Source organism: Leuresthes tenuis, unplaced genomic scaffold (assembly GCF_036924035.1).
Source record: "Leuresthes tenuis unplaced genomic scaffold, fLeuTen1.0.hap1 SCAF_13, whole genome shotgun sequence".
NCBI classification, from domain to species: Eukaryota; Metazoa; Chordata; class Actinopteri; order Atheriniformes; family Atherinopsidae; genus Leuresthes; species Leuresthes tenuis.
In genome coordinates this window covers 33788001-33814224 of record NW_027325367.1, presented here as the reverse complement: position 1 = coordinate 33814224, position 26224 = coordinate 33788001, and the positions used below count along the sequence as shown (strand labels likewise).

The 26224-nt window shown below is 48.4% G+C and overlaps 2 protein-coding genes across 5 annotated transcripts in view; one reads left to right on the top strand and one right to left on the bottom strand.

Moving 5' to 3' along the window:
- The window catches only part of cep85l (centrosomal protein 85, like), a 26672-nt gene extending 3858 nt beyond the window's left edge, over nucleotides 1–22814 (top strand). The window contains exons 3-13 of one of the 3 annotated variants that reach the window (XM_072362853.1): nucleotides 3873–4729; nucleotides 6006–6091; nucleotides 6388–6505; nucleotides 6588–6755; nucleotides 8709–8861; nucleotides 12143–12294; nucleotides 12623–12740; nucleotides 12818–12868; nucleotides 13396–13500; nucleotides 20376–20550; nucleotides 21067–22814. In XM_072362853.1, coding sequence (XP_072218954.1) covers nucleotides 3873–4729; nucleotides 6006–6091; nucleotides 6388–6505; nucleotides 6588–6755; nucleotides 8709–8861; nucleotides 12143–12294; nucleotides 12623–12740; nucleotides 12818–12868; nucleotides 13396–13500; nucleotides 20376–20550; nucleotides 21067–21230 — 2147 coding nt within the window. In that variant the 3' untranslated portion in view covers nucleotides 21231–22814. Of the gene's footprint in view, nucleotides 1–3872; nucleotides 4730–6005; nucleotides 6092–6387; nucleotides 6506–6587; nucleotides 6756–8708; nucleotides 8862–12139; nucleotides 12295–12622; nucleotides 12741–12817; nucleotides 12869–13395; nucleotides 13501–20375; nucleotides 20551–21066 lie in introns of all 3 variants that reach the window. The other 2 variants (XM_072362852.1, XM_072362851.1) reach the window with 2 other exon arrangements.
- gopc (golgi-associated PDZ and coiled-coil motif containing) overlaps nucleotides 21934–26224 on the bottom strand; it is a 16835-nt gene continuing 12544 nt past the window's right edge. For both annotated transcript variants that reach the window (XM_072362854.1, XM_072362855.1), the window contains one exon: nucleotides 21934–24766. In XM_072362854.1, coding sequence (XP_072218955.1) covers nucleotides 24651–24766 — 116 coding nt within the window. In that variant the 3' untranslated portion in view covers nucleotides 21934–24650. The remainder of the gene's footprint in view (nucleotides 24767–26224) is intronic.

The window sequence follows — 26224 nt, the reverse complement described above, 5'->3', positions numbered from 1 at the left end:
CATGGTGCCACGGTGGAACCCTCACATGGTGCCACGGTGGAACCCTCACAAGGTGCCACGGTGGAACCCTCACATGGTGCCACGGTGGAACCCTCACATGGTGCCACGGTGGAACCCTCACATGGTGCCACAGTGGAACCCTCACATAGTGCCACAGTGGAACCCTCACATGGTGCCACAGTGGAACCCTCACATAGTGCCACGGTGGAACCCTCACAAGGTGCCACAGTGGAACCCTCACATAGTGCCACAGTGGAACCCTCACATGGTGCCACGGTGGAACCCTCACATGGTGCCACAGTGGAACCCTCACATAGTGCCACAGTGGAACCCTCACAAGGTGCCACAGTGGAACCCTCACATAGTGCCACAGTGGAACCCTCACATGGTGCCACAGTGGAACCCTCACATAGTGCCACAGTGGAACCCTCACATGGTGCCACAGTGGAACCCTCACATAGTGCCACAGTGGAACCCTCACATAGTGCCACAGTGGAACCCTCACATGGTGCCACGGTGGAACCCTCACATGGTGCCACAGTGGAACCCTCACATAGTGCCACAGTGGAACCCTCACAAGGTGCCACAGTGGAACCCTCACATAGTGCCACAGTGGAACCCTCACAAGGTGCCACAGTGGAACCCTCACATAGTGCCACAGTGGAACCCTCACATGGTGCCACGGTGGAACCCTCACATAGTGCCACAGTGGAACCCTCACATAGTGCCACAGTGGAACCCTCACATAGTGCCACAGTGGAACCCTCACAAGGTGCCACGGTGGAACCCTCACATAGTGCCACGGTGGAACCCTCACATAGTGCCACGGTGGAACCCTCACATAGTGCCACGGTGGAACCCTCACAAGGTGCCACAGTGGAACCCTCACATAGTGCCACAGTGGAACCCTCACATGGTGCCACAGTGGAACCCTCACAAGGTGCCACAGTGGAACCCTCACATAGTGCCACGGTAGAACCCTCACATGGTGCCACGGTGGAACCCTCACATGGTGCCACGGTGGAACCCTCACATGGTGCCACGGTGGAACCCTCACATGGTGCCACGGTGGAACCCTCACATGGTGCCACGGTGGAACCCTCACATGGTGCCACGGTGGAACCCTCACATGGTGCCACGGTGGAACCCTCACATGGTGCCACGGTGGAACCCTCACAAGGTGCCACGGTGGAACCCTCACAAGGTGCCACGGTGGAACCCTCACAAGGTGCCACGGTGGAACCCTCACATGGTGCCACGGTGGAACCCTCACAAGGTGCCACAGTGGAACCCTCACAAAGTGCCACAGTGGAACCCTCACAAAGTGCCACAGTGGAACCCTCACAAAGTGCCACAGTGGAAATTGCCACGGTGGAACCCTCACATAGTGCCACGGTGGAACCCTCACATGGTGCCACGGTGGAACCCTCACATGGTGCCACGGTGGAAACCTCACATGGTGCCACGGTGGAACCCTCACATGGTGCCACGGTGGAACCCTCACAAGGTGCCACGGTGGAACCCTCACATGGTGCCACGGTGGAACCCTCACATGGTGCCACGGTGGAACCCTCACATGGTGCCACGGTGGAACCCTCACATGGTGCCACGGTGGAACCCTCACATGGTGCCACGGTGGAACCCTCACATGGTGCCACGGTGGAACCCTCACATGGTGCCACGGTGGAACCCTCACAAGGTGCCACGGTGGAACCCTCACAAGGTGCCACGGTGGAACCCTCACAAGGTGCCACGGTGGAACCCTCACAAGGTGCCACGGTGGAACCCTCACAAGGTGCCACGGTGGAACCCTCACATGGTGCCACGGTGGAACCCTCACAAGGTGCCACAGTGGAACCCTCACAAAGTGCCACAGTGGAACCCTCACAAAGTGCCACAGTGGAAATTGCCACGGTGGAACCCTCACATAGTGCCACGGTGGAACCCTCACATGGTGCCACGGTGGAACCCTCACATGGTGCCACGGTGGAACCCTCACATGGTGCCACGGTGGAACCCTCACATGGTGCCACGGTGGAACCCTCACAAGGTGCCACGGTGGAACCCTCACATGGTGCCACGGTGGAACCCTCACAAGGTGCCACAGTGGAACCCTCACAAGGTGCCACAGTGGAACCCTCACAAAGTGCCACAGTGGAACCCTCACATGGTGCCACAGTGGAACCCTCACAAGGTGCCACGGTGGAACCCTCACAAGGTGCCACGGTGGAACCCTCACATGGTGCCACGGTGGAACCCTCACATGGTGCCACGGTGGAACCCTCACATGGTGCCACGGTGGAACCCTCACAAGGTGCCACAGTGGAACCCTCACAAGGTGCCACAGTGGAACCCTCACATAGTGCCACAGTGGAAATTGCCACAGTGGAACCCTCACATAGTGCCACAGTGGAAAGTGCCACAGTGTAACCCTCACATAGTGCCACAGTGGAACCCTCACAAGGTGCCACAGTGGAACCCTCACATAGTGCCACAGTGGAACCCTCACATGGTGCCACAGTGGAACCCTCACAAGGTGCCACAGTGGAACCCTCACAAGGTGCCACAGTGGAACCCTCACAAGGTGCCACAGTGGAACCCTCACATAATGCCACAGTGGAAATTGCCACAGTGGAACCCTCACAAAGTGCCACAGTGGAAATTGCCACAGTGGAACCCTCACATAGTGCCACAGTGGAAATTGCCACAGTGGAACCCTCACATAGTGTCACAGTGGAAAGTGCCACAGTGGAACCCTCACATAGTGCCACAGTGGAACCCTCACATAGTGCCACAGTGGAACCCTCACAAGGTGCCACAGTGGAACCCTCACATGGTGCCACAGTGGAACCCTCACATGGTGCCACAGTGGAACCCTCACATGGTGCCACAGTGGAACCCTCACATGGTGCCACAGTGGAACCCTCACATGGTGCCACAGTGGAACCCTCACATGGTGCCACAGTGGAACCCTCACATGGTGCCACAGTGGAACCCTCACATGGTGCCACAGTGGAACCCTCACATGGTGCCACAGTGGAACCCTCACATGGTGCCACAGTGGAACCCTCACATGGTGCCACAGTGGAACCCTCACATGGTGCCACAGTGGAACCCTCACATGGTGCCACAGTGGAACCCTCACATGGTGCCACAGTGGAACCCTCACATGGTGCCACAGTGGAACCCTCACATGGTGCCACAGTGGAACCCTCACATGGTGCCACAGTGGAACCCTCACATGGTGCCACAGTGGAACCCTCACATGGTGCCACAGTGGAACCCTCACATGGTGCCACAGTGGAACCCTCACATGGTGCCACAGTGGAACCCTCACATGGTGCCACAGTGGAACCCTCACATGGTGCCACAGTGGAACCCTCACATGGTGCCACAGTGGAACCCTCACATAGTGCCACAGTGGAAAGTGCCACAGTGGAACCCTCACATGGTGCCACAGTGGAACCCTCACATGGTGCCACAGTGGAACCCTCACATGGTGCCACAGTGGAACCCTCACATGGTGCCACAGTGGAACCCTCACATGGTGCCACAGTGGAACCCTCACATGGTGCCACAGTGGAACCCTCACATGGTGCCACAGTGGAACCCTCACATGGTGCCACAGTGGAACCCTCACATGGTGCCACAGTGGAACCCTCACATGGTGCCACAGTGGAACCCTCACATGGTGCCACAGTGGAACCCTCACAAGGTGCCACAGTGGAACCCTCACATGGTGCCACAGTGGAACCCCCACATGGTGCCACAGTGGAACCCTCACATGGTGCCACAGCTTTAATGCTCACCCTTTCACTTGTGCTGATGTTGGTAAAGTCATGACATTCTTTGGCTTGTGTGTCCTTCTACAGATGACTCCGGTTCCAGTACAACGCCTCTCTCTTTCCAGCCACTGCCGCTGCATCACCACAGCCAGGGAGATCATGACCCCCCCATTGTTCCTGCCATGTCCTCGCCATCATCTTCACCCAGAAACTGTTTTAGAATTCCAGCTTCACTCCACAGCACAGGGCGCTGGAGCAGGTCTTGCCACTTTCCTGTGCCAGCCACCTCCCCTGTGGGGGCACCAAAGTGCCTGGACATGAGGGAGCATCGGCCCATCCGGAGGTGCTCCTCCTTCACCAAGCTGTCGTCAGGAGTTGATCAGAACCCCAACAGGACACCTGCTGGATTCCACTACAGCCCAGATGCTCAAGGCTCCCTGGACCGAAGCTTGCTTTCTGCGTATAGAAAGGAGAGCCTGGGTTCAAACAAGGACCTGTATTTACCTTTATCTTCCTCCTTGATGTGCAATAGCTTGCTGCAGCGTTCACCAGGTGCCAGCCCTGGTTACCGGTACAGCCGCAGCACAAGGCTCACTGGTTTAGAAACGGAGCTGTTTCCTTCCTCTGCGCATTCTTCTCCCATTAAACAGAACAGTTTGAACATGAGTTCCTGTGCCACACCTGAAGCTAACGCAGCTCTGGGAGGCGGACAGGTTCACGGCCTCGGCTTATCCAAACAGGCAGACTTACCTGTGGCTCAGAAGGCAGACCGAGGCTCCCCCATCCAACCTGCTGTTCGCACCCAGATGTGGCTGACTGAGCAGATGGAGTACAGGCCCAAAGTGGAGCCCAGAAACGAACCTGCTCAGATCAGCAGTGCTGGTCCAGAGGGCTGTGGTGTCGATGGGCTGTCACCGTGGCAACAGGAACAGGATCTTAACCAGGTGAGAGGAACATCACTGTAGTGGGATGAGGAAAGAAAGGGGGCGAATGAGCTGGTTGAAATGTTTAGAAAGGTGCAAAAAAGTTTTATATTGAACAAACTCCATTTCCAGAACAGTTAGAAAATGCAACAAAACCACAAATCTGTGATTTGTACATTTAACTGACCCTTTATTCTGAGCTGTGTGTGTGTGTGTGCTGGTGAGAGTTTGTTGCTGTGGATCTGCACAGATGCACAGAACTCATATGGACACAATAAGGAGCCTCATCTGCTGCTGTGAAGGAAACAGAGATTCCCACAGCCGCCTCACCTCTTATGAGGATTCTGACAGCTACCAAAGCCGAGCGTCACCTTATAGTTCATATCTGTGGTGCTCTGGACAACAGTTGAGCGCACGAGCTGCCTGTGAACAGTGCAGCCAAAGCTCAGAGGTTCTGATGGAAGGGTTATTCTGTGGCTAACAGACGCCACAGTTAGGACTGGAAAGGTGTCCTGTGTGTGAGGATCGGTCTTCAGGATAAAGTCCTTTCTGTATGAAGCAGTGAGGGGTAAGAAGGGTGCTGAGTTGCAGGGTTCTGGGGTCACTGCGTGATGCAGCTATCACCCATATACTGAGCGTAGCGGTCTGAGATGCTTCTCCGAAGCTCATCGATGTCTCTTCTCAGCTGGCCGACCTCAAGTAGCTTGTAGCTCAGTTCCTCTTCCGCCACCTTGGAGTCGCTCTCCTCTGCTGAGACACTAAAGGCTGAACCGAGACAGTGCAGGAGGAGAGGTTATCATGAAGGAAGCCGTGATATGGAGGAGAGCTGTCACCAGCTGCAATTAGATGGGAATCACACCTCTCCCATAAAGACAGCTGGAGGGATCATTTAAAGATCTGAGAGCTAAAGACACTAAAGATACTTTAGGAACTCGTGCATGAGATCAGCTGGCGCCACAGATCAACACACGGATCCTTGTGTTTTACTTCAACATCACATTTAAATGAGGCTCAAATGCATTTAGACTCATTGCTCGTCACATTCTGCAACACATTTGCAGTTGTTTGTATCACTCTTGTTCAATAACTTGATAAAACTAACAGCAACCAGCTCTTATTGTTAAATCTGAGCTCATATTTCTCATCTTTAAGCGTTTAACAGCATTTTGATTCTAATTGAATTCGACTGATTTGGTATTGTACATGTATGCTTTCTTAATATTGATTTTCAGCTATTGTGGTAACATTATTCTGCATATTGAAGTAATAAGTGAACGATCCCTTTACGTGTTACCAGATCCTGCTGGGAGCCTCACTTCCTGTCAACACTCTGATGAAGGTTAAGGAGGGGCTGCTCAGACAGAGGGAACTGGAGATAAACAGGTACTGCAGAGCACTGAAGAAAGCATGTTTACATGAAATTATTGTCAGTCCTACCATAGCCACACTTAAAAATGCAGGTAGACATATTTTCATCCTACAAAATCAAGCTTCTCAACGCAGACTAACAGCCAGATGAGGATCAAATCACTCCTTGTCTTTGTCTCACCTGCACCTTTCATAGGCCCTCTCTGCTTTGACTTGATCATCCTCTCTTGATGTATATCCGTATGGAATATAATCTGAAAACCAGTGCTCTGAATTTGCAGTGAAACTAAAGCTGGTGCTCTCTGTTTCAGACAAAAGCAGCAGATCTTGCAGCTACACGCTCGGATAAGAGAGAACGAGCTCCGAGCACAGCAGGTCCTGCAGAGCCAGAGAGGCTTGTTTGATGATGCCCTCATCCTAAATATTGAGGTAAGATATGATGATGAACAAGCATTCAAATTCAAGTATTTTCAGAATGGAATTCACAGAGTAAGTCTTCCTTGTCCTTCAGGAATCAGCAATGAGAACGCCATGCAAACACACGTCTGATAAGCTGAGCAGTGATGAAGAACTTGGGAGGAAATTAGTCATGGCTGAACTTGAAGTCCTCCATTTGAAAAAGTTCTTCAATCAAGTCACAGAAAAATATACAGAGGACGTCAGAAAACTGGAGGAAAAGGTACGAATTAACGAGAGGATTTAATGGCAAATTTAAGTTTAGAATGTGATTCCAGAATGGCGCCGCCCTGCTGGCAGCAGCAGGCTGGACAGACTGAGTCTTTCTCTGCATCTTCTTCAGATTTTTTTACTGTAAAAACTCAGATTTCTGTGATTTTGTTAACCCGTTGGTGCAGCTAACTGAATTTTTTTACATTTTGAATTTCTGAATTTATTTCAGACAATTACCACAAAAAGTGATTGATAAACAGTAGTTACAAAAAGAACAATCCCACACAACACATATGTATCCACCAGTATTAGCTCAACATCACATTACATATTCATACATGAATAGAAACTAATAATAAAAACAAAACTTCCAATTGAATAAACCTGTAAGTATTTCTACCTTCAGACATGACATTAATTAATGCAAATGGTCTGAAAAGGGGTAAGAAGAAGTAAAACCTATTTATTCCTACCCCTTCTCCCTCTAATTGCCCTGATACTGGAGGATGAATAAAGTCTTTCTATTTCTATAGTAACCTTCCTGTTTGATTTCTATGCTTTTATCCAAAATTCACCAAAAAAATTAATATATATATATATACACACACGCTTATTAAACTGAATTCAAACCTACATAACAACAACCCCACAGCAGGCCCCTGTGAGACAATCGCTAAATACACATTCACACCCTTGTACATCAGCACTCAGAGTACAGAGACCCTCCACAATCCCCCAATAATCTGACACCACAGTCCCTCTGCCAGGCCCCCTCACCAATCCCAACCCTGCACCCCCCTTTTTTTTTTTTCCTGCACCCTGAGACCCCCGCAAACCAGCCCCGGAGCCAAGTTCAATTCAATTCAGTTTTATTTATATAGCACCAGATTACAACAATTGTCATCTCAAGGCACTTAAATAATATAGTCCAATTCAAGCCAATTGGAATTCAATTCATTGTAATCATAATCCAATTAATTCATATAGAGCCAATTCAAAAAATATCCTAGCTAAGGAAACCAACAGATTGCACCGAAACTTGTCTTCAGTCCAATCTCCCGTCCTGAGCCTGAGGGACTGTGGAAAGGAACGACTCCCTTTAACAGGAAGAAACCTCTGGCAGAACCAGAACCAGGAAGAAACCTCTGGGAGAACCAGAACCAGGAAGAAACCTCTGGGAGAACCAGAACCAGGAAGAAACCTCTGGCAGAACCAGAACCAGGAAGAAACCTCTGGCAGAACCAGACTCAGGAAGAAACCTCTGGCAGAACCAGAACCAGGAAGAAACCTCTGGCAGAACCAGAACCAGGAAGAAACCTCTGGCAGAACCAGACTCAGGAAGAAACCTCTGGCAGAACCAGAACCAGGAAGAAACCTCTGGCAGAACCAGAACCAGGAAGGGTGGCCATCCGCCTCGACCAGCTGGGGTTTGAGAGGACAGAAAAGAGGAATTAAAGGTCAAAGTAGGACTATCAGTAAAGCAATAGGATTCTTTTTTTCCCCGAGACATGGCTTCAGGAACAATTCCAACACCTCTTTACTCAGCTTTGGGCCATGCAGGTGACTGCAGATGAAGAGATGTTGAACTGCTGGCTGTGAGTTTCTGTCCATGTTGTCTGCTGAGAGTTCACCTGAGTCACCTGCTGACATCATCAGCTGTTGTTGCTAAGCTACAGGAACAGCAGCCCAACCCACTGATGGAGACCTCTGAAGGTTCCTACCACACCTTCCTCTCTGCTACATGTTTGTCAGCTGGTTTCTGTTTTATTTGATCATTTTAACAATAATATATCTGAACAATATCATTCCCGTTGGGGATTAATAAAGTATTTTTTAATTCAGTTGAATTTCTCCATCAATAACACAGAGGAAGAAGACTTTGATGTGTCCAACATGACGACTGCTGGGAATAAAAGATTTCACATTCTTCTTCTTCCCTTTTCTTTCTCTTTTTAATCCCCAGATAAAGACAAGGGACCGTTACATCAGTAGTCTGAAAAAGAAGTGTCAAAGAGAAAGTGAGCAGAGCCAAGAAAAGCAGCAACGCATAGAGACGCTGGAAAAATACCTCTCTGATCTGCCCACACCAGATGAAGTGCACGTCCAGTCCAAGCAGGTACGTGCACACACCTGAGCATACAGCACACGTGGAATATCTTCTACCAGAGGCAGGCTTCCCCAGTCCCAGGGGAGGAAATATCACACGTTATCAAGAGTTAACTGGATGTTTGACTGGATGTGCTGTAGGAGCTCAGAAAAACTGTTCCCATTGTTGTCTCAAAAAACAAATGAGCCTCAGCCTCCGGGAGCCGCAGCCTCCGGGAGCCTCAGCCTCCGGGAGCCGCAGCCTCCGGGAGCCTCAGCCTCCGGGAGCCTCGGCCTCCGGGAGCCTCAGCCTCCGGGAGCCTCGGCCTCCGGGAGCCTCAGCCTCCGGGAGCCGCAGCCTCCGGGAGCCTCAGCCTCCGGGAGCCTCGGCCTCCGGGAGCCTCAGCCTCCGGGAGCCTCGGCCTCCGGGAGCCGCAGCCTCCGGGAGCCGCAGCCTCCGGGAGCCGCAGCCTCCGGGAGCCTCGGCCTCCGGGAGCCGCAGCCTCCGGGAGCCTCGGCCTCCGGGAGCCGCAGCCTCCGGGAGCCTCGGCCTCCGGGAGCCGCAGCCTCCGGGAGCCTCAGCCTCCGGGAGCCGCAGCCTCCGGGAGCCTCAGCCTCCGGGAGCCTCAGCCTCCGGGAGCCGCAGCCTCCGGGAGCCTCAGCCTCCGGGAGCCGCAGCCTCCGGGAGCCGCGGCCTCCGGGAGCCTCGGCCTCCGGGAGCCTCGGCCTCCGGGAGCCGCAGCCTCCGGGAGCCGCAGCCTCCGGGAGCCTCAGCCTCCGGGAGCCTCAGCCTCCGGGAGCCGCAGCCTCCGGGAGCCGCAGCCTCCGGGAGCCTCAGCCTCCGGGAGCCGCAGCCTCCGGGAGCCGAAGCCTCCAGAATGCCTTTAAGGAAAGGCCGGCTTTAAGGAAGTAGGGAAGGCTCTACACAATGACTTTTTATAGTGATTAATGACTTAATACTGATAACTGTTACCTTTTTTTAACGGTGGGCTGTCTTGTCTGACATGGCTCTTCAGTACAAGACCTATGGAATGGCAGGCCTGGTAATGGTCTCCATTTTTAAGGAGGGGGACTGGCGAGTGTGTTCTTGCAGGGGGAGACTGCACCACTCTGCCTCCTCAGGAAAGTTACCTCAGGGTGTTGGAAGGGAGGCTCCAATCGACAGAGGTTTGACAACCTCTGGTTCAGGAGGAACGGTGTGTTTTCCGTCCAGATTGTGTGGGATAGTGGACCGGATCTGTACCCTCGCAGAGCTGCTGTCAAAGACTCAGTTTATGATGGAGGAGCTTCATCTTTTCCTGCAAGAACCAGATTCACACCCGTTCTGTTTCCAAACAAAAAGGGATTCTTGCCAATCTTCACAGCTGCTTTCTTAAGCTGCACACTCCCAGCTCTTTGGTTTAATCAGTTCAGGCTTCTTCATGAAGTATTATTCAATTAAATTAGTTTCTGCTGTGATTAAAAAGAAAAAAGAATTCCAGGACATGGCCAGTTTGACATGGCCAGACTCCTACACCAAATTGTATAAAAAGTACCTCTTTAAAGCAATGTTGGGAGAAAAAAATACTTTTCTTCCTTGTTGCTTTAGTCAGAAATGCTGTTTTACACCCTGGAGAGTATAAAACCTCCAATGCATCAGAATTTATTCAGGAAAGTGGATCCTCTGGAGGAGGACTGAATCCTCAGCTTTCTCCTTCATCCTTTGATACACAGAAAAAGAGAGAAACTTTGATTCTCTGATTGGTTGGCAGTGCTCCACCCCCATGTTCTCATCTGCTAATTGTTTGGGTGGTTCTGTAATACTGGGGTTCACAATTTCCTTCTGCTGCACAGCAAAAAGTGCCCAGTTTCAACCGGTTTACACCGGTCCCTCAGCAGGCTCCATAGCCAAGGCGGCCCCTAATTAAGACCTGTATGAGGGATTTCTGGCTTTCTCTCCGGAGCCTGTTGCCGACCTCAGATAAGTGGATGACAATGGATGGATGGAAGGATGAGGTGGGCTGCCTTTCTCATCAGCTACTAGTGTTTATGGCTAATTCAGATCCTGCCTGCCTCTCTCCGCTGCCTGACTTCACTGCTGTTTCCAGAGGAAAACATACTGCTAAGTTTTCATGGAAATTAGGATTTCTTCCAGTCATTTAATAAAATATATTTTCATATTCCCTGTGGAGCATTATCATAATTGCTACTTTTCTTGACCACCTACAGCATAAAGGGATTCCATCAAATGCTTTTATTGGCAGTAATGCGGCTGGAAGCTGGCTGTTAACTAAAGAAACAGAATGAGCTACCAGTGGACTGAGGAAGAAGCTGAGCAGGACCACAGGGGAGAATGAGTGAAGCCAAAGAGAAGACTTTATAAGGTGTTAAAGTGCTTAATAAAGAAATACTGACTGATCGACTTTATCTTCCCAGACTGTCCAAGTAGCTGACCAAAGGCTCCATCTACGCCAGTCGTATGGAGGTGGTTTGGATTCAGGACAGATTGATACAAGGTGGAAATGAACTCGCCCCAGCGACTGTGCAGAAAGTATGAACGTGCACGTTTACATGGTGTCGCCAGACTTTGGTTAATAACTTCTATTGTGAAGTTCAGCTCTGTTTGTTTCATGCTGCAGTCATTATTAGTGCACGTTTGACACTGACGGCCATAACAAAGCTCTATGTTGAGATCTACTTTGTGTGGGTCTCATGCTGAGCTGTCAGTGATTAGCAGAGGTTGATCGTAGATTTGTTTGTGCGGTGCTCGTTCACACATGGCGCTGCCACGTTCAGTTCCTGTCAGATTAATGATTAGTGTCTCATTGAGCCAATCCAAAATAATCCTTCTGTGGACTGCATTGAAGTGAGAGGTGGTGTCTTTCTCTCAGTGGAGCAGTCCATCTGCCTATTTGAAGGTTGGTGGTTCAGTCTCCATGTGAAAGTGTCCTTGGGTCGGATGAATCCATAATGCCTCTGATGGATTCATCTGTGTGTATGAAAGAAAAAAAGCAGTAAAAGGCTGAAAATAAGTGTCGCCAAAGAGCTGTTTTTTACCTTCATGAAGCTGTTCGTCACCATCTCAGACTTTACTGCCTGAGCTTTGCCGTTGTGACAGCTTCTCATGTGTTGTGTAGAGTTGTGGATGTATTTTATCTGTCCACAGTTGAGCTTTTTCTGTAACTGACCGGTCTTTCTGACTTTATCATCACCACTGCTGCTCTGTAGCAAAAAGAGGGGGCCTCTGGACTCCAGAAGACAGTGAAACTTTGTCAGTTTGATGCAGATTGTTCAGTTGCTATGAGCACACTGTCTGCTTCATATGCTCAGCAGGAGGAATTGCAGCAGAGAGCCATGGAAATGGAGAAAACTGTGTCTCGGTTACAGCAGAACCTGGAGGAAGGATGTGCCCTGATCAAGAAGAAAGACATCATGATTGAGATGCAGACCAAGAGGGAGAAGGAGTTGATAGCAACTGTACACAGGTAGATAACAAAATGCATGTCCTGATGAATGGCTTCTCAGAGCAAAGCACACCTTCAGCTGATTGCTCTGCGACTGTTTTCTGCCCCAGACAAGCAGCCCGTTTTCATTTGGCTGGATGTCGAAAAGTACACACCAGCCATATGTCTGGGATGTACAGAAAACTATGGTTATATGGTCATCTCAATTCATGTCCACAGGAGTCTTTGCATCAGCTCCCCTCTCCCTCAATTAGATGAGAAAAGTTGGGCTAACGTATCTTTGTCTGGGTGCAGATGTACGCCATGTGGAATCTTTCTGTTTGTGATTAGCTGTCACATTTTTCTAAAGGCTGCAGGAGAAGGTGCAGCAGTGTTTGGATGATGGGGTGAGGTTGCCCATGCAAGACTTGAAGCGGCTTGAGGTGGAAAACACTAAGCTACTGCAGCAGCAAGACCACAGCAGCAGGGTAACATCTTTAATATGTACGCACATGCACAATTTATATTAAAAAGACATTAACCTGTCATATTTGCCCCATAACAGCTGTTTAAGCATCAGAAAGAGGAGATTGACAGACTGACCTCACAACTAATGGTAGGGCCTTCACATATATACACCATGTCATTGTAGTCATTTCAGTTTGTTATTACCTCTTCCAGATATATTTGACAATTACGGTGACCCCCTCAGTACATGTGACCCACATGATTTAACATAGCACTGTGCTCAAGTATCAGAAAGAGTCACTTTGCTGCAGCACAGCAGCTCCATCAATAAGAGTCTCAAATACTCTAACAGGAAAAGTCATTCTGAGCAACAGCACAGTTCTGTGTGGACAGGATGGACAATACTGAACAGTCAGAAAAAAGTGAATGAATTCATCACCAGCTAATTAAAGTGTTAAAGTGAAAGTCATGACATGATAGTGAGGTTATAAGACATAAGGAAGACGCTTCTTTTTTGCAAGTGACTAATATTACCTCATTTAACATTTATCAGTGCAGTAAAACGCTTGATTCAGCTGCCTCCTCTGTGCACGACTCCACGATGTGCTGTTCCCAGTCTGTCTTCTGTATATTACTCCTGTGAAGAGGAAATAAAGTGTAGCTGTCACCTGTTAGGTAACCAGCACCAGACTGCAGAAGAAGAAAGGCCTTTCTCATCAACCACAGTCCGTTCTGCTGCAGGAGGAAAGCGTGGCCACGCCGTTCGAAGCCCTCCAACAGGTATCAGTGCTGGGAGTGTGAAAAGTAGTGCCTGTCCAAGCAGTGTTGTTATTGAAATGTACTAGTTGTTGTTATCCAGTCAGTGACACTGCTGCTAAGCATCCATCCATCAGCTCACTCCTTTCTATGTGGAGGAGCAGCAGCTCCTCCCCCCCTGGATCCGGGGGGGAGGAGCTCCACCATCATCTGGGGGGAGGAGCTCCACCATCATCTGGGGGGACCACACGGTCTCAGCACGAATCTCAGACTCTCTCTGACATATCAACATGGATGAAAGCCCATCACCTCCAACTTAACCTCCCAAAAACTGAACTGCTGGTCTTTCCAGCCAAACCAACCACACACCACTGCATCTGCATCCAAACTGAATCTCTGGCTCCATCAAAGGTTGCTAGAAACTTGGGTGTCATGACTGATGACCAACTAACCTTCAAAGAACACGTTACCTCGGTTGCTCGTTCGTGCCGCTTTGCATTACTAAACATAAGAAAGATCAGACCATACCTAACCCAACATGCCCCCCAACTCCTGGTGCAGGCCATGGTCATCTCCCACCTTGACTCCTGCAACGCTCTCCTAACTGGTTTCCTAACTGCTCTCCTAACTGCTCTCCTAACTGCTCTCCTAACTGCTCTCCTACCTGCTCTCCTAACTGGTTTCCTAACTGCTCTCCTAACTGCTCTCCTAACTGCTCTCCTAACTGCTCTCCTACCTGCTCTCCTAACTGGTCTCCTAACTGCTCTCCTAACTGCTCTCCTAACTGCTCTCCTACCTGCTCTCCTAACTGGTCTCCTAACTGCTCTCCTAACTGCTCTCCTAACTGCTCTCCTACCTGCTCTCCTACCTGCTCTCCTACCTGCTCTCCTACCTGCTCTCCTACCTGCTCTCCTAACTGGTCTCCTAACTAGTTCTCTAACTGGTCTCCTAACTGGTGTCCTAACTGGTCTCCTAACTGCTCTCCTAACTGCTCTCCTAACTGCTCTCCTACCTGCTCTCCTAACTGGTCTCCTAACTGCTCTCCTAACTGCTCTCCTAACTGCTCTCCTACCTGCTCTCCTACCTGCTCTCCTACCTGCTCTCCTACCTGCTCTCCTACCTGCTCTCCTACCTGCTCTCCTAACTGGTCTCCTAACTAGTTCTCTAACTGGTCTCCTAACTGCTCTCCTAACTGCTCTCCTAACTGCTCTCCTAACTGCTCTCCTAACTGCTCTCCTACCTGCTCTCCTACCTGCTCTCCTAACTGGTCTCCTAACTAGTCTCCTAACTGGTCTCCTAACTGGTCTCCTAACTGGTCTCCTAACTGGTCTCCTAACTGGTCTCCTAACTGCTCTCCTAACTGGTCTCCTAACTAGTTTCCTAACTGGTCTCCTAACTGGTCTCCTAACTGGTCTCCTAACTGGTCTCCTAACTGGTCTCCCAGCCTGTACTATGAAACCTCTGACGATGGTCCAGAACGCGGCGGTGCGTCTGGTCTTGGATCAGCCTAAAAGAACACGCCCCCCCTCTGTTCATTGAGCTCCTCTGGCTGCCCTTAGCCGCCTGCATCAGGTTCAAGTCCCTGATGTTAGCTACAAAGAGCTTAATGGAACTTGAATGCTCCTGCAAAGGCTTCTGTCCCAACTGGGTCCCTCCGTTGGTCCCAGGATTGTCGTCTAGCAGCTCCTACACCACGCCTAAGACAATCCAAACTCTGTTCATGTGTCGTCCCACGATGGTGGAATGACCTACCGAGCGCTACCAGAACAGGGGCGTCCCTGTCTATCTTCAAGAAGCTCCTGAAAACCCAGCTCTTCAGAGAGCATCTCCTATCCCAGCACTTACCTTGTACTTCCCTCCCCCCTCTATCTCTGCACTTCATCTTTCTGCTCTTCCTTCTATGCCTGCACCCTATCTCTACTCTGTCCCCTCTGACAGAGTCGGACTCCTGGGTTCCTTCTATGGAGCTTATTGTTAGCTTTTTATAAAGCTGTTATATCTTCATTTGTAAGTCGCTTTGGATAAAAGCGTCTGATAAATACAGAAACAAATCCTTCTGGAACAGCTGGAGTTAGCTCAGTATACTTCAGTCTGTGTCAGGACCCCAGCCTTTTCCAAAGCCCTCCTTCTATGATTACCATGGCAACAGCTGATCAGACAGTAGGGTCTCAATTTGAGCTGGAAAAACAAATGCATGACAGTGCAGGCCATTCAAAAAAAAGCTGAAAAACAAAACCAATACCACTTAACTAAGACAGCAGATCCTAATTCAATTCAATTCAGTTTATTTTTACAGCACCAAATCACAGCAATTGTCACCTCAAGGCACTTCAGCCAATTAGACTCTAATTAATCGTATTCATAATCCAATCAAATCCAATTAGTTCAGTTCAAACATACACTGTGATGGAATTTTGGAGTTACATCTTAATTAACATGTAGTATAAAAGTATTGCATGCTTACATTCACATCTTTTACTTAGATTTTCTATTCACTTTTGGCCATCCTTGTGTATATTGGATTTAATCTGTAACTTGGTTGTCAGTCAGTCAGTTTGAAACCCATTGAACAGTTTCCTGATGGACGCAGCTGTTAATGATTATATTTCCACACCAGAAACTCACATGATTCTGTCCAAACTAATTAACTGTATGAATTTGTTAAACAAATCCTAAATTAGGCAGAATTGACCCTACATGCAAACCTCTTTCTTCCAGTTCTATTTTTCTGTTTTGGTGCACTTTTTGGATGTGTATTTGATGAGTTAAGCAGGCCCATGCTCATGTGGTCCTTGCTGACAGGAACGTCTCAGCGAGGCAGCGTGGAGGCTGTGTGGTCTAAAGCTTGAAAAGCTTGGATTTAGTTACCATGCCCCCAGATGAGCTGCCACTCTGTCCACAGAGGAGAAGTTTTTGCTTCGACAGCATCCCTCACGTGGAACAAATGTAATCCAGCTATCTGACATTTTGTTCCCATCTACTTTAAAAGAGCCATCATCATCCCAGCAAACACCCCACCCCCACCCACCAGGCCGTGTTCAGTCATCACTCTGTAGATTCCCCCTCCATCATGTTCACTTCTGGTTGTCACAGACCAACCTGTTGCTCAGTGTCAGCCAAACCAAGGTCCTGACAGGGACCTACACTTACCAGTTTATCTCGTGGTGCAGGGGAGCGTTTCAAGGTTGGATCCTTTCATCCACATCTCCAGCGCAGAGCCACGTGCACGTACTGAGGAAATTTAAGACGGCTGAACTCACATCACTCTAAACTTCTGCAGAGGGGCGTCTGAACTGAAACTTCACAAACCTGCACCGCTGGGGGGGGGGGGTGGAACCTGCTCAGAACAGTAAAAGTGACAGATATTAGCAGGGCGAGCTGTTGGTGCAGAGCTTAAAGGATGCTGAAGGTCAGACCCCACCCTGCCACAGCCTGTTGATCCGGCTGGTTGCCATGCCAACAGACTGTCGTTCCTCACTCCCTGTGACACGTGTGACAGATAATAGGTTATTTTCATGTTGTGGGTGTGCATGCTTTGTCAGACTCAGCAGAGGCTTGTGTTGCTCAGGGTTGTACGACCAATACATTCATTATAAAAAAACGTGTTGCCATGGTAACTAACCATGAGTTTGACTTACCTCTCTGGACAGAAAGTAAGTAAGTAAGTAAAATGTATTTGTATAGCACCTTTCTCAGCAGTCCCAAAGTGCTTCACAGGGAGGAATCAGTGAGTACAACATGGACATTTGAAACGACATCACAGCAACATGCAGTTAAAATAAGTCCCAGCAGCCCGGGGAGCGTTGGGCGAGAATGCTTGTTTAAAAAAGGATGTGTTAGGCTGGATTTTAAAAACATCGACAGAGTCAAGAGTGGTAATTCATTCCACACTGTTGGTCCAACAGCCTGGAACGATCTGTCTCCTCGGGTCCTAAAGCGAGTGCGAGGGACCTCCAACAGATGTGGATCTGAGGCTCTGAAGCTACGAGCTGCAGCTGGATCAGATCACAGGTGCAGGGAGGAGCCTGTCCATGCAACGTTCTGAATGTCGAAACCTACGTTTGTCAGACGGGGTGATGTGGGCTCTGCAGAGTTTGGTACGAGCTGTAAACGAGTGAAATCCTTCCTGCTCAGACAGGTGAACAGGCTGAACAGAGTCCAGAGGTGATGAAATAAATACATGTATCAGCATCTCAAGGTCATTCTGAGAGACGACCCTTCTTAGTTTGGTGATGTTACGCAGCTGGAAAAGGCTAGAGTTCCAGAGACTCTAAATGACTCCTACATTTCTCAGGCTAGTTTTGGATGTCTGTGTGAGGCTGCCTGAGTGCTGTTTGATGCCAGGAATAGCACTCGGACATTTATCACTCAACCACTGTTTTATCTGTGATAAACTGATGGCAGGGAGCTCATTTTATGGGCCTCAGGTATCTTAAAAGAACTATATAATTGGATGTCGTCTGCAAACAGATGATAAAAGACGTCAGAAAACTGTTGTATAATCCTCCCAAAGGGGAGCATGTGCAGCAGAAATAGAACTGGTCCCAGGACAGAACCTTGGGGTAGACACATAGGAGACCTGCAGGGTCGGACGTTAAGTTGAGACACTAAAGTAGGAGGAGAAAACCAGAAACCTACTTTAACCTACCTTCTGGAACACATCGCACACCTGTTGTTACTTACATGAGGACGTTCCTCAGTGACTCAGACAGGTTTAATATGCCCCAGGTATCATTTGGATACATGGCTGAACAAACTCATCCAGATATAAAGAAAAATAAAGTTATAAATATAAAAATAAAGTAAAAGAAAATAAAGAAAAAGCTGTTGTCCTGAACAAACATGCAGAATTTGAATATTTATCGTGTGATACAGGCTGAAACCTCAGCAGCAGGAAGGCAGGAAGAAATGAGTGGGCTTGAGCGGATCAGGACGAGTGGATGCCACGGTTATTCCAGCGTGGTATTTGGGGTCATTCAGGTGTATCTGTGAGGCACGCCCCCCCGGCTGCTGTCAAAGCTGAAAAAAAGTGTGAATATTGCAGATGTCTGAGTTTATTTTCCAGGCTTTGAAATGGATTTTAAAAGCTAGATGAATAAAGTTTATCATTTCAGTTCAATAAGATAAAATATTGAAAAATGAAAATATGTAGAAAGCATTTAGTGCCGTGCATTAAAATAAGCACAATGAGCACATCATGCTTGGCCAACATCTATGGATTTGTGTTTATGTGGGTCTACTTTTTCCTTATTGAATTTTAAATTTTTTTGTTACTTATATAGATTTAATTTACCTGTGTGTGTAAAGACTGAGGTTATGGGCTAATAACAGTAATAATTGGGTGTGTGCTGTCTCTAATCATTGCAAGACCAAAGTCATTCATATCCTGTTAATAATCTGTTTATTGTAAATGATGTCAGTGGCTGCTGGATCTGTGTTGTGATTGGTTAATAACTGTCTTAGAATCTGACAGCAAATGACAGCTGCTGAATCACATACTATAGAAGTTGTGAAAAGAGGATGCATCGTGGTTGTTTTGGTCATAAACCGCTGCAGTAATAATTGGTTTATTATTCTATAAATTATAATGAATCTGCTTTCAGACTTCAGACATCTGCAGCTCATCCAGAACGCTGCTGCTGGAGTTTTAACCAGGACTAAGAGATCTGAACACATCTCACCAGCTTTAAAATCTTTACTCTGGCTTCCAGTCAGTCACAGAATAGATTTTAAAAGCCTGCTGATGGTTTACAAATCTCAGAATCTGTGATATGTTCAGAGAATATAAACCCAGCAGAGCTCTTAGATCCAAGGACTCGGTTCGGCTGGTCCAGTCCAGAGTCCAGACTAAACCTGGAGAAGCACTTGTATCTTTTAACTTATCCAGACTGTTGCTTGTTTTTATTCATTTTAATTCTTTTCTTTCTTTCTCTTTATATTCTTTTCCATATTTTTAATGCTTCTTCTGCTCCCTGCTGCAAAGCTTTTATTCCATATAAAGCATTTTGAATTGTTCTGTTCATGAAATGTGCTTCAGATAAATCTGACTGTGACTCATGAGTAAAAAGCTTTGAGTTTATTGAGTGTTCAGGGTTCCAATTCCACCAATGTTCCCAGTTCTAAAGTTCTAAATTTAGATGTGATGTCAGTCTGCGTATGAGTGTGTGTGACGGCTGAATTAAAGGTTCAGAAATGGCATGAATCATCCAGCTGCTTTGAACTCTTCAGACACACAGATCCACCTTTGCTTTTATTTTCCTTTCTTGGGAATTAAGTTAAGGTTTTGATCTTTTGGGTGGTTCAGAAAAACCTGGGCCTGACATTGTCATCGTGACAGTTTGCTTTGTTTCCTTCTGTTGTGTTTTCTGAGGGGAAGTAGACGCCGGTGTTTCTGTTAAAGTCTTAACAGGCGGGCGGCGCCTGCTTCCTGGACGTTTCTGTCCGATGCGGTGTCCACAGTGGATTTAACGAATGGCGTCTGGGGAGATTTGGAGGTGATGGATCCTTTGATTAACTGTTCAGGGTTCTCACGGGTGGTTCTTCAGGGTTTCTGGGATGGATGAGGTCGTCTCTCATGCTTGTAAGTGGAGTCTGTAGTGATGGAGGTGAGTTGTTCTGCTGGTGTTGAAGCGGAGTTTAGGAATGATTTGTTGTCTTTGGTAGGCATGAGGATTTGTTGTTGGCTGAATTCCAGACTGTCGTAGCGGTGTTTCGATTCCTTGTGCAGGACTTTTAGAGCAACTGTTCTTGAACAGAGTTCTCAGAGGTAATGTTCCTGCATTACATGGGTTTACCAGTGTGTTCATGTGTGTGTAACTCAGGGTCAAACCTGACGGATCCCTGTGGGGCCAGTTTCCCGCTGCTTGAAACTAAAATATGTCCGTTTTATTCCCTTTCAGAAGCAGGATGAAGGCTTGTTGGTGCAGTCCCCATCTCATGTGGGGAAGTCAGAAGTGGACCAGCTGTTAAAGGAGATGTCCCTGTGTCTACTTGACCTTCAGGGACTCTGCAGCATCATGGCCCAGAGAGCACAGGGGAAGGAGCCCAACCTCTCTCTGCTCCTCAGCATGAAATGTATGTGCATGACACAACCTGTAGGCCTTACATTTATCCTTGATGCAGAGCTTTAAACGCTGGTAAAGTGTGTTATTTACAGCAGGTATCTCCTGTGTACGTATCATGTCTCATGATGACGAACAGCAGAGCGCGCAGTGACCATCGCTGAGCGCAGCGTTGACAATATGAAGAGAAATTAAATCTGTTGATTCTCTACAGTTGGTTGATTAGTAAAATGTAACAAATGTGTTGCAGAATGTGACGAGCAATGAGTCTAAATGCATTTGAGCCTCATTTAAATGTGATGTTGAAGTAAAACACAAGGATCCGTGTGTTGATCTGTGGCGCCAGCTGATCTCATGCACGAGTTCCTAAAGTATCTTTAGTGTCTTTAGCTCTCAGATCTTTAAATGATCCCTCCAGCTGTCTTTATGGGAGAGGTGTGATTCCCATCTAATTGCAGCTGGTGACAGCTCTCCTCCATATCACGGCTTCCTTCATGATAACCTCTCCTCCTGCACTGTCTCGGTTCAGCCTTTAGTGTCTCAGCAGAGGAGAGCGACTCCAAGGTGGCGGAAGAGGAACTGAGCTACAAGCTACTTGAGGTCGGCCAGCTGAGAAGAGACATCGATGAGCTTCGGAGAAGCATCTCAGACCGCTACGCTCAGTATATGGGTGATAGCTGCATCACGCAGTGACCCCAGAACCCTGCAACTCAGCACCCTTCTTACCCCTCACTGCTTCATACAGAAAGGACTTTATCCTGAAGACCGATCCTCACACACAGGACACCTTTCCAGTCCTAACTGTGGCGTCTGTTAGCCACAGAATAACCCTTCCATCAGAAGCTCTGAGCTTTGGCTGCACTGTTCACAGGCAGCTCGTGCGCTCAACTGTTGTCCAGAGCACCACAGATATGAACTATAAGGTGACGCTCGGCTTTGGTAGCTGTCAGAATCCTCATAAGAGGTGAGGCGGCTGTGGGAATCTCTGTTTCCTTCACAGCAGCAGATGAGGCTCCTTATTGTGTCCATATGAGTTCTGTGCATCTGTGCAGATCCACAGCAACAAACTCTCACCAGCACACACACACACACACACACACACACACACACAGAGAGAGAGGTCAGAAACACGTCCATACATGCTGATGTTCACATTTTACTGTGGGTGGAACATCTCTCCAACATTTCAGGACTCCGGTGTGTGAGAGAAGCTCCAGGAAACGGTCTGTCTGTGATAAAACCGCTTTTCTTTCTCAGGAGACTGAATCATCATGAAGAAGTTCAGAAAAGCATGCGCCTCCTCCTTAAAACACTCAGTCCAAGTGTGGGTGGCATCAGTCCCTGCAAGTCTTAGACCAGTTCAGTTTAACATGCGCCACACTGGAAGCGCCTCATCTGGTTCTGTGGAAGGTTCCGGGTGTGATGCAGTAATGTGATGCCCCCCCCCCTCCAGGACAAACATGAGGGAGTCTCAACTTTTGTACAAACTGACATGATTAATGCTTTATTTAGTTTTATATTTCACAACGTAATGCTTGTTACTGCATTAAAACTGTTTAAGTACTCTTACTGTATAATTTGACTCGTGTTTTCAAATGTTGAAAGTTTCCAGGCTTAAATGACCATGTTAAAGATGATTTTCTGTCTTTATGCTCAGTCCAACTTGTGCCCTGTGGATGTTGGAGAACTTTCTCTGTGAAGGTGGATCTGGGCTGCATGGTGCAGGTGTGGCGGCCTCACAGCTGGTTCTCCCCGTGCACGTGTGAGTGCACGTGTGAGTCGGGTAACTTTGTGGTGGAAGGCAAGCTGATTAGGTGTTGTTACATGTTAGGAAAGCTGTAGTTCACCCGTCTCTTGGCTGATGTGTCTGATGGTTCTAACAGATTTCAGGAGAGCGTCACACAGCTGGATTACTCCCCTCTTCCTCTTCTGCTGCTTTTGTGACAGAGTTAGATCCGTTCAAAGGTTACCGACTTCTTTTGGATTTCAGGTTATGGGAGCAGCCCAGATCCAACAGCGTGGCTGGATTGTGGCCTACTCTTAACTTTTGTTCTGTCAAGTATTAATTTAGATAGAATTTTTTTTAAACATTGATGGTTTTATATGGTCTGGGTCTGTTTTGGGGACTAACTCAAGCCAACACTTGCACTTTTTGGTATGAGAACATTTATCCAGTCTTACAGCCTAAGTTCAATGATTATTGAAGGTAAATTTATACACAGAAGTGTTTCTAAATGGTTTTTTGTTCCTTGATATGACATGACAAGTAAAAATATTTTTCTAAACGGCTTGTTTCTTCTGAATTGTGTACTAAATATTTAGAAAGCTGAAAAGGAGGTGGTGTTCCACTAAGAAGATGCTTGTATGTCCTGTGGATGGAAGCACTGTGCACGGCTTCCTCTTGTTTCCCTTTTTTGGGAACGTGTGGAACCATAGCACCGGCATGAGATGGAACCAAGGCTTCAGTGCTGAACCAGGCCCAAAAGGGTTGAAGGTCACCCAGAAAACCTGCCAACATGACCGGCTGGCTTTGAAAGCTAACATCACGATGATCTGACGTGAAGCCAGAGCATCTATGCCTGTGCTGGCGTCTGATCCAAACGTGACCAGTGGTACCACAGGCATGCTTTGTTGGTCAGTTTTAAATCATGCCTTCAACTCTAATATAACTTCACTATAGCTTAGAGAAAGAGGACCTACTCATAAAGATGCACATAGTTAGCAAAGAGTTCTGAAACTAAATACCAGAGAAACAAACTGACAGAATGCAATCAGCTCCAAGTTAGAACATAGAAACAAGTCTTTTGGGCCAGAACACAAGTAGTTAAATAAGGAGAGATCAACTTAAAGATGTACTGTTGTGTTCCAATGTGTCACCTCAGTGGAGCGGTGGCATGAACAAAGGAAGTGGACAGGAGCTACCAGGAGCTTCTGATGAGGCTCCTGTGGGAGCGCCTGGTGCCAACGTCAGCCTGAAGGGACGAGTTTAAAGAGCGGGGATCAGAGTGATAGTTCTCTGGCACCGAGTAGTGACGATGGATCCAAACACAAAGCAACATGTAGCAGGAAGAAAAGTCCAAACGCCACAGATCTGACCTTCCTTACTGAAGGAAAACGGATCACACATCTGAGTGTTTCTGTTAGAGAGCAGAGAGGCCTCCAGGACGCAGGCTGGATTTAACCCTGTTCAGTTTCTGCTTTAGTGGATTTTATTGCAATAGTGACATGTTCCTGACAAAATATGTTGTGTTAGAACAGTGGCACAAAATAAAATACAATATACAGCAATGTACACAAGATCAGATGAAAAAAAAGATTCCATTTACTTCCTTTATGTCACTGGTAGCGTGTCCAGCTCTGTGTGTTTGACCTATCGGTGTCATGCCAGAATCTAAGACATGGAACAAGGTTAAAAAAGGTACAGCAGTAACGTTCTACCTGACCTCCTGCCTTCTAAACTGCATCAGGCATTAAAATGTGTGATATGTCATCACTGTGCCAACACATACAAAAAAGAAGCAGAGACCTTGTCAAGGACTCCCTGAAAATGCCATTTACAGCTGAGATTCGGCTACCAGCTGCCCCCCCCCAACAGACGGCTGCTTCATGGTACACAGTCACTGTTGTCAAAGGTCACAAACGGGTTCATTCCATCTCCTGTAGGAAAGATTTTCAAATCCCAGAAAACACTGAAGCTTTTATTTAATTTTGTTACAGCTAATTATAGAGAAAGAGTCAACATGTGAAACGTAGGAGCTGGAGGGAGCATTTATCTGGTAAAGCAATCTGTTTTAAAGTCCTTCTCTTTCTCTAATTAAATGGGGTTTTTTTAAAGTTTGCATCCCCTGAAAGACCTTTAGGATGTCCCCCCAAAGCTCTCTGCTGTCCTGCAGATTTCCATCAGTACTGTAAGAAAATGTCCCCAAATGAATCCCACCATCATCATCCTCCACATAACTTTGCTTGAAACACATACTTTTACACTAAAATCATTTCCACAACAACATAAAAATCCAACTGACCCCAGCCTCAAAGAGGGAAACATAAGATGTAAAAGAAGATTGTCATTTTTCTCTTTCCGTTATGTTCTTGTCTCAAAACTCCGATGAGCTTCTATGATGAGCAGTCGGTCTCAGGCGGCTTTGAAGGGGTTTCATCTGATGCGGTGTCAGAGGAGATCCCAGGATTTCCATTCTCTGGTCCATTGCTCAGGGACAGCTTCTCCAGAGCTGAGGGGTAGACAAAGAAGCACTCTTATTCTGTTCTACATCAACTAAGATGAATCCCTCCATCACAGAAGCTCAAGCCAGTTTCATTCATCATCAATACAAGATGTTGGTGAAAAATTAATGAAAAGACCCTGATGAAAATGGACTCACCATTTTCATCAGGGTCAGCAGACTGCCTGCTGGTCAAACCTTGAGCCCTTCTCTAATGCTGCCACACGATCACAAAGCCAACTGAACAACTTTTTTTATATTATCTTAAGCTTCTGTGTCTGCTTTCTTCAGGACCTTCTCCTGATCATAGCAGAAACTTTTTCATGATGTCATTTGTTTAGTTTTATTTTTCCACCAACTTCTGTGGTTAGCAGAGCACGTTCAACCCAAATTCAGCCAGCTGCTCGCGCTGCGTGTGTGAGCTCATGGAAGTGCATAACGCGAATGGCCAGTTAGACTTGAAGATTGCATGTGCTGCTAACAGGATTAGTACTAGCTACCTACCCAGCCCTACGCAGCATTACCCAGCCCTACGCAGCCCTACGCAGCCGTACCCAGCCCTACGCAGCCGTACCCATCCGTAAGAAGCCTTACCCAGCCGTAAGCAGCCCTACCCAGCCGTAAGCAGCCCTACGCAGCCGTACCCAGCCCTACCCAGCCGTACGCATCCGTACCCAGCCGTACCCAGCCTTGCCCAGCCGTACGCATCCGTACCCAGCCTTGCCCAGCCGTACCCAGCCGTAAGCAGCCCAACCCAGCCGTAAGCAGCCCTACCCAGCCGTACGCATCCGTACCCAGCCTTGCCCAGCCGTACCCAGCCGTAAGCAGCCCAACCCAGCCGTAAGCAGCCCTACCCAGCCGTACGCATCCGTACCCAGCCTTGCCCAGCCGTACGCAGCCTTGCCCAGCCGTACGCAGCCTTGCCCAGCCGTACGCAGCCTTGCCCAGCCGTACGCAGCCTTACGCACCCTTACGCACCCCTACCCAGCCTTACCCAGCCGTACCCAGCCTTGCCCAGCCGTACGCAGCCCTACCCAGCCGTACGCAGTCCTACCCAGCCGTACGCAGTCCTACCCAGCCTTACCCAGCCGTACGCAGCCTTGCCCAGCCGTACCCAGCCTTGCCCAGCCGTACGCAGCCGTACGCAGCCTTACCCAGCCGTACGCAGCCTTGCCCAGCCGTACGCAGCCTTACCCAGCCGTACGCAGCCTTGCCCAGCCGTACCCAGCCTTGCCCAGCCGTACGCAGCCTTACCCAGCCGTACGCAGTCCTACCCAGCCGTACGCAGCCGTACCCAGCCTTACCCAGCCGTACGCAGTCCTACCCAGCCGTACGCAGCCGTACCCAGCCGTACGCAGCCGTACGCAGTCCTACCCAGCCTTACCCAGCCGTACGCAGCCCTACCCAGCCGTACGCAGTCCTACCCAGCCGTACGCAGTCCTACCCAGCCGTACGCAGTCCTACCCA